At 50.2% G+C, this 13,438-nt stretch overlaps 1 protein-coding gene across 4 annotated transcripts in view; it reads left to right on the top strand.

Moving 5' to 3' along the window:
- Positions 1–13,438, top strand: part of PARD3B (par-3 family cell polarity regulator beta) — a 777,127-nt gene that overhangs the window by 682,783 nt on the left and 80,906 nt on the right. For all 4 annotated transcript variants that reach the window (XM_083154121.1, XM_083154120.1, XM_083154119.1 and 1 more), the window contains one exon: positions 7,117–7,193. In XM_083154121.1, the coding sequence (XP_083010247.1) occupies positions 7,117–7,193 (77 nt within the window). The remainder of the gene's footprint in view (positions 1–7,116; positions 7,194–13,438) is intronic.

Here is a 13,438-nt window from a genome sequence, read left to right as displayed (position 1 = left end):
GCCGGCGTAGTATGGCACTATCACACACACAAACACATATATATATATATATATATATATATATATATATATATATATATATAAATCCGGATGTTCGGCACTCAGGATAATAAAGCAGCTTGCCGGGGTGCCTTCCTAAATCTTGATAAGTATCGGGTACCTTCTGGGTTTTCTAGGACCAGTAAGGAAAAGCGGCACTCCACGGGCTTAAGGTAAATAGGCTTTTAATCCATAAGGTGAATACTGTACATCAAGTCAAGCGACTTGATGTACAGTATTCACCTTATGGATTAAAAGCCTATTTACCTTAAGCCCGTGGAGTGCCGCTTTTCCTTACTGGTCCTAGAAAACCCAGAAGGTACCCGATATATATATATATATATATATACACACACATATATAATATATAGACAGCACAGATATATATTGGAGATATGCAGATGTAGATGTAGTATGACACTATCACACACACACACACAGTGGCGTAACTTTTATTTAAGCTCCCCCCGCCGCACATTTTGGCAGCGCCTCCCCTTTACCCCCCCTCTAGCATCCTTAAAAATGGTCTGCAGTACGGGGGCAGCCATTTTCTAAGTGTCAATTTCATTAGCAGGAGCCGGGAAAGCAGGGGGATGCCGGCTAATTGAGAGCCGAGCAGGGAGAGGCTGCATAGGGACCCGGGCAGGAGGAAGCTGGAGCAGGGAGAACTTGATGACGCTGGCTGCCGGGCAGCGGTGGGAGCCGGGAGGAACAGATAACTTGGAGAGAAAAAAACGCCCATAGAGATGACTAACAAGCCATTGATTGGCTGAGACCTCTCTCTGACCTCCCGACCCCGATCCGATGCGCACGGGACCGCGCATCGGATCGGAGGGGATGTCTACAAGTGCAATTTGGGCCGATCTCACTGCCCGATTCATCCGAATTGGGTGAAATCATTCCCATATCGCATAGTGTATGGGGGCCTTAAATGTACTTGTTTCCCCCTCATTTTTCTCCTTATACTTGCAACTTAACTTTGTCCCCTTCCCCTCTATTTCAGGAGTGAATACTGAGCAGAAATAATTATTACTATTATCTGCCATTACATTGTCCCCCTCAAGAAGACTTCCACTCTCTGTCTTTAGTCTAATTATTCCAATTTTTGTTTTTCTCCTCTCACTTATATACCTAAAAATAGTTTTCCCCCCTTTACCCACTGACTGGGCCATTTTCTCTTCAGCCTGTGCTTTTGCACATCTGATTACCTTCTTAGCCTCCTTCTGTCTAACAAGATACACCGCTTTGTCCTCATTCTTCTGCGTCTGCTTAAATTTCTTAAAGACCAACTTTTTTGCTTTCACAATACTTGCTACTTCTTTTGCAAACCACAATGGCTTTCTTTTTCTTGTGTTTTTCCTAACTCTTTTGACACAAGTTCTGTTGCTTTTAGAATTGCACGTTTTAATTTGTCCCACTTATCCTGCACTCCTTCCAAGTTCTTCCACTCTGCCAAAGAATCCCTTACAGAGTTTCCCATCTCTACAAAATCAGCCTTCCTAAAATCTAACACCTTTGTTTTTGTGTGCTATGAGTCGGGCTCTGTCTTTATTTTGAACCATACTGCTTGATGGTCACTGGATCCCAGGTTGTCACCCACATTAATGTCAGATATTCTGTCACCATTTGTAAGTATTAAGTCTAATATTGCGTCCTTATGAGTGGGCTCCCTCACCCATTGCTGGAGGGATGCTCCTTGCAAGGAATTCAGCATGTCCCTACTTCTGGTGGAACTTGCAACAGGCAGCTCCCAGTTTACATCAGGTAGATTAAAGTCTCCCATGATTATCACCTCTCCTTTTAATGCCATTTTATTGATGTCCTGCAATAGGCTCTTGTCAAGTTCCTCTTCCTGACCTGGTGGTCTGTAGATCACCCCTATACGAAGAATCGCCTTCTCCCCTGTTTCTATGGTCACCCAAAGGGCCTCCGTTATTTCTTCAATATATATATACATTATATTCACTCACAACAAGTTTGAATACAAATTTTTGCCAACTTATAAACTGATTTTTGATGGTGTAATAGGAATGTATGGCTGTTCCTGTTGGCGATGGGGGGGGGGGGTGTACTAGGGGGTTATACTTAGTGACGGTTGCATTGTATCTTCTGGATACAAAGTAACGCCTGAAATGCCCACGTCCCCGCCAGCGTACGTCTTTCATGCCCACACGAGGAAAAGCTCTTAGGGTTATTGTCAATTAGGAAGCAGCCTTCGAGTGCTCCTGTGTTAATGCACCTTCCATATAGCGTGCTGATTGAGGCTGGGCCTTTAATCCAGGGCTGGGGAGGTGACTGAGAGCTTCTTGTAACATATTCCCAGCAATGCCAAGACACAGGGACACAGAGAGACTGCTGCTTTTACCGAGAGAGGGGGAAATGACTAATAGCGTCCTTTTAACCAGGCACTCAGAGCTCGGCTCTCGCGGCGCAGGTGAAAGCGGGAAGAGGGCTAAAAGCATCTGTAGTCGTGCTGCTTGCCCTCGCTGCGGGAGGCTTTTCATGGCGCTTCATGCATCTGCCAGCGAAGGTTACTCCTCATATAACTAACTGGAGTGCGCATCTAGTGTTCTGGCTGAGTGTTAGTAGCTGAAGTGCTTTCAGCCGCATCATCGCCATATACTAGGGGACTGCGCCAGTGTGCGAGCAAAAAGGCCACAGGCTTCGCTGTTACCCAATCTCCAAACTCAGAAAGGTTTGTGTGCCGCAATCCCAAGAGTGCATTACGCTGATGGCACTAACGCCTGGCTGATCAAACTGTTCTTTCACTTGAGGATGAAATGTTTCATTATAAGTCATTCGATGGCGCTGAATTGCGCAGTGTTCCTATAACGTTACCCAGCTGGGTGCGATGGTGCTGAATAGCGCAGTGTTCATATAACGTTACCCAGCTGGGTGCGATGGTGCTGAATATCGCTGTGTTCCTATAACGTTACCCAGCTGGGTGCGATGGCGCTGAATATCGCAGTGTTCATATAACATTGCCCAGCTGGGTGCGATGGCGCTGAATTGCGCAGTGTTCCTATAACGTTACCCAGCTGGGTGCGATGGCGCTGAATATCGCAGTGTACATATAACGTTACCCAGCTGGGTGCGATGGCGCAGAATATCGCAGTGTTCCTATAACATTACCCAGCTGGGTGCGATGGCGCTGAATATCGCAGTGTTTATATAACGTTACCCAGCTGGGTGCGATGGCGCTGAATATCGCAGTATTCATATAACGTTACCCAGCTGGGTGCGATGGCGCTGAATATCGCAGTGTTCATATAACGTTACCCAGCTGGGTGCGATGGCGCTGAATATCGCAGTGTACATATAACGTTACCCAGCTGGGTGCGATGGCGCTGAATATCGCAGTGCTCATATAATGTTACCCAGCTGGGTGCGATGGCGCTGAATATCGCAGTGTTCATATAACGTTACCCAGCTGGGTGTGATGGCGCTGAATATCGCAGTGTTCCTATAACATTACCCAGCTGGGTGCGATGGCGCAGAATATCGCAGTGTTCCTATAACATTACCCAGCTGGGTGCGATGGCGCTGAATATCGCAGTGTTTATATAACGTTACCCAGCTGGGTGCGATGGCGCTGAATATCGCAGTATTCATATAACGTTACCCAGCTGGGTGCGATGGCGCTGAATATCGCAGTGTTCATATAACGTTACCCAGCTGGGTGCGATGGCGCTGAATATCGCAGTGTTCATATAACGTTACCCAGCTGGGTGTGATGGCGCTGAATATCGCAGTGTTCATATAACGTTACCCAGCTGGGTGTGATGGCGCTGAATATAGCAGTGTTCCTATAACATTACCCAGCTGGGTGCGATGGCGCTGAATATCGCAGTGTTCATATAACGTTACCCAGCTGGGTGCGATGGCGCTGAATATCGCAGTGTTCCTATAACGTTACCCAGCTGGGTGCGATGGCACTGAATATCGCAGTGTTCATATAACGTTACCCAGCTGGGTGCGATGGCGCTGAATATCGCAGTGTTCCTATAACGTTACCCAGCTGGGTGCGATGGCGCTGAATATCGCAGTGTTCCTATAACGTTACCCAGCTGGGTGCGATGGCACTGAATATCGCAGTGTACATATAACATTACCCAGGTTGGTGCGATGGCGCTGAATATCGCAGTGTTCCTATAACGTTACCCAGCTGGGTGCGATGGCGCTGAATATCGCAGTGTTCATATAACGTTACCCAGCTGGGTGCGATGGCACTGAATATCGCAGTGTTCATATAACGTTACCCAGCTGGGTGCGATGGCGCTGAATATAGCAGTGTTCCTATAACATTACCCAGCTGGGTGCGATGGCGCTGAATATAGCAGTGTTCATATAACGTTACCCAGCTGGGTGCGATGGCGTTGAATATCGCAGTGTTCATATAACTTTACCCAGCTGGGTGCGATGGCGCTGAATATCGCAGTGTTCCTATAACGTTACCCAGCTGGGTGCGATGGCGCTGAATATCGCAGTGTTCCTAACATTTCTATGTTTCTATTATGGTGCCCAGAAGGGTAAGTCGGCGCTGGTGAGACAAATCCCTGAGAATACGCATATACGTATATATAAATACTCATATATAATGCCACAGGAGATGCCACCTGCCAGCCATAGGCTTAGCTATAATGGGTGCATGGTGTGTGGTCCGCAGGGGCCCCCACTGCTCACCCTGAACCCATGTACACACACTTACCCCTCCAGAGTCCTTGGAGACAGCCACAAGTGAAGACATAAATTACTGGGAAAATAATGCCATGGCCATTTTCCTGGTGACTTGCGTATGCGTAATATCGATGCACCATGGATCAAGGTGCAGTCGTGTTCCCGGAACCTGCACATAAAGGCAGAGGCTTCTCTCTGCCAGAGAGGAAGGGCATGGACGCTGCCTGTACATGGGCAACCATTGGTGGCAGCATTGGCCATCTTGGTTTGTGATCTCTACTGCCGTGGTCTGTAATTCTGCACCAGGATTGTGCCCATCGCTGCCCCGCCGTGTCCCCAAACCCCCGCTACATGTCAGCCATGCTGCGACTTAGGGTGCAATGCAGGCGCGGAATGAGAGCAGTACAGACCTGGACATAAACCTGTGTGATCCTCGCAGGTGATCCAGCTCCGCCGGGGGGGGGGGGGGGGCGCTTCTCATTGGCTGACGGCACCTGGAGCCAGCCCACTGGTTATATATAATTAGTGCAGACATGGACATAAACCTGTATGTTCCTCACAGGTGATCCAGCTCCGCCGGGGGGAGCTGCTTCTCATTGGCCGACAGCACCTGGAGCCAGCCCACTGGTTATATATAATTAGTGCAGACCTGGACATAAACCTGTGTGATCCTCACAGGTGATCCAGCTCCGCTGGGGGGGGGGGAGCTGCTTCTCATTGGCTGACGGCACCTGAAGCCTGCCCACTGGTTATAAATAATTAGTACAGACCTGGACATAAACCTATATGATCCTCGCAGGTGATCCAGCTCCGCCGGGAGGAGCTGCTTCTCATTGGCCGACGGCACCTGAAGCCTGCCCACTGGTTATATATAATTAGTACAGACCTGGACATAAACCTGTATGATCCTCGCACGTGATCCAGCTCCGCCGGGAGGAGCTGCTTCTCATTGGCCGATGGCACCTGGAGCCAGCCCACTGGTTATATATAATTAGTGCAGACCTGGACATAAACCTGTATGATCCTCACAGGTGATCCAGCTCCGCCGGGGGGAGCTGCTTCTCATTGGCCAAAGGCACCTGAAGCCTGCCCACTGGTTATATATAATTAGTACAAACCTGGACATAAACCTGTATGATCCTCACAGGTGATCCAGCTCCGCCGGGGGGGGCTGCTTCTCATTGGCTGACGGCACCTGGAGCCAGCCCACTGGTTATAAATAATTAGTGCAGACCTGGACATAAACCTGTATGATCCTCACAGGTGATCCAGCTCCGCCAGGGGGAGCTGCTTCTCATTGGCTGACGGCACCTGGAGCCAGCCCACTGGTTATATATAATTAGTACAGACCTGGACATATACCTGTATGATCCTCGCAGGTGATCCAGCTCCGCCAGGGGGGAGCTGCTTCTCATTGGCTGACGGCACCTGGAGCCAGCCCACTGGTTATATATAATTAGTACAGACCTGGACATATACCTGTATGATCCTCGCAGGTGATCCAGCTCCGCCAGGGGGAGCTGCTTCTCATTGGCTGACGGCACCTGGAGCCAGCCCACTGGTTATATATAATTAGTACAGACCTGGACATAGACCTGTGTGATCCTCGCAGTTGATCCAGCTCCGCCGGGGGGGTGGGGGGGGAGCTGCTTCTCATTGGCTGACGGCACCTGAAGCCTACCCACTGCTTATAAATAATTAGTGCAGACCTGGACATAAACCTGTATGATCCTCTCAGGTGATCCAGCTCCGCCGAAAGGGAGCTGCTTCTCATTGGCTGACGGCACCTGGAGCTAGCCCACTGGTTATATATAATTAGTACAGACCTGGACATAAACCTGTATGATCCTCGCAGTTGATCCAGCTCCGCCGGGGGGCTCCACTACTAGTGCAAATATGTACGGATGGTGATTACGATCAGCCATTGCTTCCCATTGGCTGACGGCACCCGGAGCCAGCCCACTGGTTATATAGAAATAATTAGTACTGTATAGTAGTTATAGTATATTATTGCTATATAGTATATCAAGTTGTGGCCTTCTTTGCATTCAGACCACGAGGGTGGATATTTCTAGAGTTTGTGTAGAATCCCCCTTCTGTCCCCTTCTGGGCTGATCTCTACCTATATATTGTACAGACATCATGGGCCAAATTTAATAGGGTGAGAGTTTCAGAAAGTGAGAGATTTTGGGAGAGTTTTCCCCTTTTTCTTAAACAGCAAACAATTACATGGCAAAACCAGGTGGATTTTGCCATGTAATTGATTGCTGCTTTAAAAACATGGGAAAACTCTCCCAAAATCTCTCACTTTCTGAAACTCTCACCCTATTACATTTGGCCCCTGGTGTAACGGTACATGAGCCGCTATATGTTCATTCAGTGTCTTCTCTTTCTCTGCAGGCACCGGTGCGGTCCCCGGGAGGAGGCCGCAGTATTGCGTACGAAGGGATAGAGCGTCAGTATGCATCGTTACCCAGGTAGGACAATCCGCATATGTGTGTCTATTCTTACCGTATACAATATCACTTTATAGGTACAAAGGGGATGTATGGGGGTGGAAATAGGGCAAAAGGGAACGAGATCGTCCCCTGCGGCGGTAACAGCCCTCATAGCACGCAAATATCCTTTGCTGGGGATGCAGAGGTCAGTGATGGAACTGGTTTCGTTTCTTGGTCCTGAAAATAGAGTTTTGCACCCTTGGGGTAAATGTGACCCGGTCACCACCTCAGCCTCACCCACAGAACAGCCCCCGGAGCTCCTGTAATTAATAGCAATGTACCGGAATATAGCTTTATCTTACCATAACTTATGTAAATCCTCAGAATGAGCCTGCACCTTTGCACATTGCATATTGGAGCTAAAAAGGACAATTTAGGAAAAATGTAAAAATTTTCTTGAATAAATGTGACAAATAATGGCGCCGAGGAGTGCAAAATGCAACACGTTTCCTGGTCACATAAACCACTTCTTCAGGGTTGTCCGATTTTTCTGTTTTGCTTCTCTACTCCCTTTCTGAGCATCGTGTACTCAGCTGTCGCCACACTCACAGCTTTCACTCAGCTTACAGTTGCTGTGAAAGACAACCTCCTGAGTACAGGGCAAGATTGTTTCATCATGTACAGATGTAGTGCACTCCATCTAGCGGGGGTCTGGCAGTCAGATCTCCAATTGACAGCCACCAGAAGGGGACATGCGCGCGTCCCCTTAAAACGGAGCTCATCGTCGCCAGTCACCGCCGCTCGCCCCCACCTCCCTGAATCGGAGACAGGCAGTGCTTGCGTCCCCCGCCACCCGGAAACTTGGACGCGTGCGCGTCCCAGTCAGATGCAGCACCATCTCGCCAGCAGGGACATTCTGGCGAGCCCCGGCACTGAACGAGAGGCGCTCCATCTGTATGTAGAGATTATATTTATCCAGTGATATAATAGTGTACACACAGCGGGATAAAGTGCAAACATCCACCGCAAGTCCAGAGAAGCGACATGACGCACCCGCACGCGAAGTCCTGAGAAGCGCCATGATGCACCTGAACGCCAAGTCCTGAGAAGTGCCATGATGCCCCTGAAGCCAAGTCCTGAGAAGCGCCATGACGCACCAACATGCCAAGTCCTGAGAAGCACCATGACGCACCTGCACGCCAAGTTCTGAGCAGCCCCATTACAAACCCGCACGCCAAGTCCTGAGAAGCGCCAGGACGCACCCGCATGCCAAGTCCTTAGAAGCGCCAGGACGCACCTGCATGCCATGTCCTGAGAAGCGCCAGGACGCACCCACACGCCAAGTCCTGAGAAGCACCATGATGCACCTGCACGCCAAGTCCTGAGAAGCACCAGGACGCACCCGCACGCCAAGTCCTGAGAAGCGCCATGGCGCACCTGCACGCCAAGTCCTGAGAAGCGCCGGGACGCACCCGCACACCAAGTCCTGAGCAGCCCCATTACGCACCTGCACGCCAAGTCCTGAGAAGCGCCAGGACGCACCCGCACACCAAGTCCTGAGAAGCGCCATGAAGCACCTGCACGCCAAGTCCTGAGAAGCACCATGACACACCTGCACGCCAAGTCCTGAGAAATGCCAGGACGCACACCAAGTCCTGAGAAGTACCAGGACGCACCCGCACGCCAAGTCCTAAGAAGCGCCAGGATGCACCCGCACGCCAAGTTCTGAGAAGCGCCAGGACGCACCCGCACCCCAAGTCCTGAGAAGCGCCAGGACGCACCCGCACGCCAAGTCCTGAGAAGCGCCAGGACGCACCCGCACGCCAAGTCCTGAGAAGCGCCAGGATGCACCCGCTCGCCAAGTGCTGAGAAGCACCAGGACGCACCCGCACGCCAAGTCCTGAGAAGCGCCAGGACGCACCCGCACGCCAAGTCCTGAGAAGCGCCAGGACGCACCCGCACGCCAAGTCCTGAGAAGCGCCAGGACGCACCCGCACGCCAAGTCCTGAGAAGCACCATGATGCACCTGCACGCCAAGTCCTGAGAAGCACCAGGACGCACCCGCACGCCAAGTCCTGAGAAGCGCCAGGATGCACCCGCACGCCAAATCCTGAGAAGCGCCATGGCGCACCTGCACGCCAAGTCCTGAGAAGCGCCGGGACGCACCCGCACACCAAGTCCTGAGCAGCCCCATTACGCACCTGCACGCCAAGTCCTGAGAAGCGCCAGGACGCACCCGCACACCAAGTCCTGAGAAGCGCCATGAAGCACCTGCACGCCAAGTCCTGAGAAGCACCATGACGCACCTGCACGCCAAGTCCTGAGAAATGCCAGGACGCACGCCAAGTCCTGAGAAGTACCAGGACGCACCCGCACGCCAAGTCCTAAGAAGCGCCAGGATGCACCCGCACGCCAAATTCTGAGAAGCGCCAGGACGCACCCGCACCCCAAGTCCTGAGAAGCGCCAGGACGCACCCGCACGCCAAGTCCTGAGAAGCGCCAGGACGCATCCGCACGCCAAGTCCTGAGAAGCGCCAGGATGCACCCGCACGCCAAGTGCTGAGAAGCACCAGGACGCACCCGCACGCCAAGTCCTGAGAAGCGCCAGGACGCACCCGCACGCCAAGTCCTGAGAAGCGCCAGGACGCACCCGCACGCCAAGTCCTGAGAAGCGCCAGGACGCACCCGCACGCCAAGTCCTGAGAAGCGCCAGGACGCACCCGCACGCCAAGTCCTGAGAAGCGCCGGGACGCACCCGCACGCCAAGTCCTGAGAAGCGCCAAGACGCACCCGCACGCCAAGTCCTGAGAAGCGCCAGGATGCACCCGCATGCCAAGTCCTGAGAAGCGCCAGGACGCACCCGCACGCCAAGTCCTGAGAAGCGCCAGGACGCACCCTCCTGCCTTAAAATGACGAGGTCAGGGTCCAAAGCTCTTTGTCCAGAATTGTTGGTTTCCTCCTGATTGTTTTACATTTTTTCCGCCAGGAATTGGTAGAACAGATTTCACAGGCTTTATGTTGGGCGTATTAACCATTTCATGTAATAGTTTATGTCAGTCGTTGTGTCTGCTGCATACAGCGCTTCTCGTGTAATTACTGTGGGTTTATCTCCGCCATTATGTGCGATGTAACGCTGCGAGGTGATGTCCTCCCCTTGGTGCAAACATAAAACTCTTACAACCATATTAATCCCGGTAATGGCCGGTGCTGTGCCGCAGCGTATATTGGGATAACCTAATCACCCCTTTCCCAGCTCTTTATGGTAAATGGAACAGAACATAAAGTCACATTTCTGTGTGTGTATATGTGTGTGTGTATATGTGTGTGTGTGTGTGTGTGTATATGTGTGTGTGTGTGTGTGTGTGTCTGATTACAGCAACATCTGTATAGACGAACAATCTGTCAGTTGTGTGATGTGTGTGAATATATATGTGTGTGTGTGTATATATATATATATATATATATGTATATATATATTCTTTTTGAAGGAGGGCACTCACCATTTCGCAGATAAAAAAATTAAGCTTTATTTAATCCATTAAAATATTGAACTCGTCAACGTTTCGGTCGGCATCTCAGACCTTTTTCAAGACAAAACGGCCAGATGTACATGTGATCCGTCTCCACCAGAGAGCTCAGGTGAGTGCCCTCCTTCAAAAAGAATGTGTCATGGTCTTGTGCCTTGGAGTGAGCACAACCTAGATGAACATTTGAATTGTGTGCGGACTCCCTACCTATATATGTATGTATATATATATATATATATATATATATATATATATATATGTATATATACTCACGCTAAAAGCAGCAGCAGCACTCAGTGTAAGAAATCAGAGATCCAGTAGGACGTTATGCAGCAGCAGCAGACGGTATATACTGATGCGTGACCGGAGTGGAGGGCCCTGCTGGCAGCAGTAGGTATATACTGAAGCGTGTCCAGAGTGGAGGGCCCTGCTGGCAGCAGTAGGTATATACTGATGTGTGTCCGGCGCGGAGGGCCCTGCTGGCAGCAATAGGTATATACTGATGTGTGTCCGGAGCGGAGGGCCCTGCTGGCAGCAGTAGGTATATACTGATGTGTGTCCGGAGCGGAGGGCCCTGCTGGCAGCAGTAGGTATATACTGATGTGTGTCCGGCGCGGAGGGCCCTGCTGGCAGCAATAGGTATATACTGATGCGTGTCTGGAGCGGAGGGCCCCGCTGGCAGTAGTAGGTATATACTGATGTGTGTCCGGAGCGGAGGGCCCTGCTGGCAGCAATAGGTATATACTGATGCGTTCAAGGATTCAAGGGCCCATACAGAGCCAATCACCACTCTTTCGAGACCTGGAGGGGAGGTGCTCCCCCACAATACCTAGAAAGCCCACACGATCTATATTGGTGGTAGCTGACCACAGGATTCGAGGGACCTGCCAGTCAGGAAGGGTGACCTTCTGTGAACTGACCAGATCCCACTACCTGTCTGTTGAAGGTATATAAAGTCGGTTTGGGAACACCTCACATCACCCCCACAGGAATCCTCAGATCACCCACTTATTCTTGCATCTTTCTTCCTTCATCAGAACCCTACCTCTTAGATTCCTAGGGATAGCTTACAATTAGCTTGCCATCCTAGGCTGAGATCCACCAGAATCCAGCTTACGGGCTGCACTAGTGGGACACCAACAGATTAGCGGATACCAGAATTTGTGTGAACATAAAGAAGCACCCTTATAGTATCGATTAAACTGATATCCCAGATCTGTATTTGGCGAAACTTCACTACTGACGGGATATTTATATTTATATAAGGATTGACAAACGGTGTACGTATCTGCCCTCTGTGGCAATCACTAAGTATCTCACGACGGAAATTGTTAAATACCGTATCGTGCACCGCTTTTCTTCTTCCTTTTTTATGTTATTTATGTATGTGTGTCTAGTTCAAGTTACATGTTTGTCCAGTAATCTTTTTTAAGTAATACATTATTAAAAGTTATATTTTAAGAAACCCATTTTTCACTAGGAGAATGAGGGGAATTCCTCATGAACTCCCCCAGCCTCCTGTACATTGTGTAAACTAGATCAATTATTCACGGTTATTCTACTACCAGAGACATTGTTTCTCCATCTATGTACCCAACAGGTTAAACCTAGTGTAACCCTTTCCCATCCTATATAATGACCATTCCGGATACGCAGGGATTGTCCTGCGCTATCAATTACTAAAGAGTGCCCCGAAAAACAGAGAGTCTTTTTCTTCTTTCTTTTGTCTAACTATAACCACTCTCTTGGGTGCACCTCCACGTCTCCAAATTAAAGGAAAACGTTGTTTCCGACAACACATCCTCTATTGTGGAACATCTATCTACCTTAAGGTCAAGGTATATACCTAGTTACTAAACCTTACTGTAAATCCCAACCTGTGCACCGGTCGCCATTTCCACTTCCCCTTTTCCCTTCTAAAAGCGAGATATACTGATGCGTGTCTGGAGCAGAGGGCCCCGCTGGCAGCAGTAGGTACAGTATATACTGATGTGTGTCCGGAGCGGAGGGCCCTGTTGGCAGCAGTAGCTATATACTGATGCGTGTCCGGAGCGGAGGGCCCCGCTGGCAGCAGTAGGTACAGTATATACTGATGTGTGTCCGGAGTGGAGGGCCCTGCTGGCAGCAATAGGTATATACTGATGCGTGTCCGGAGCGGAGGGCCCCGCTGGCAGCAGACGGTAGATACTGATGCGTGTCCGGAGCGGATGGCCCTGCTGGCAGCAGTACATATATAATGAGGCTGTGTTGTGTAGTGTGTTAGTGTGCTGTGTGGGTTGCACCATCTGTACACGATGCAAGCAGCCTGTAATCCCGCTCAGGCAGTGGCACAGTAGGCCAAATATTGTGCCAGACACTTATGAATGTGCTGGCAATGCTCAGACATAGCCAACGGCTAAGGAGGTTTGTAACAAGATTCCAGGAAGGCGACTTTCTGTTTTTGTATCATTTAATAATAATCCGCTGTTTTATTACTGTTACAGAAGCACTCCGGCGATGAGCACCTGTAACAATAGCCTGCTATTTATGTTCATTCCTCGCTGTGGGCCTCATTCAGGATCGCATGCAGCTGTTGAGCAATACTTTTTTTTTATGCCGCATGTGTGCAAATATCCCTCTGGCGCGGGTATTACTCAGTGTACGCACAAAGGCACGGATGCAATTGGGAGCATGGTATATAAACAGATGCAGGGAGATGGTCTGTGTTGCGGGCGTGACGCTGTAGTGGTCCTGTTCTAGTTTTTGCGCAGTGCCGTG

This window comes from Crinia signifera, chromosome 7 (assembly GCF_055691185.1).
Source record: "Crinia signifera chromosome 7, ASM5569118v1, whole genome shotgun sequence".
Taxonomy (NCBI): Eukaryota; Metazoa; Chordata; class Amphibia; order Anura; family Myobatrachidae; genus Crinia; species Crinia signifera.
This window is presented reverse-complemented; position numbering and strand designations above follow the sequence as displayed.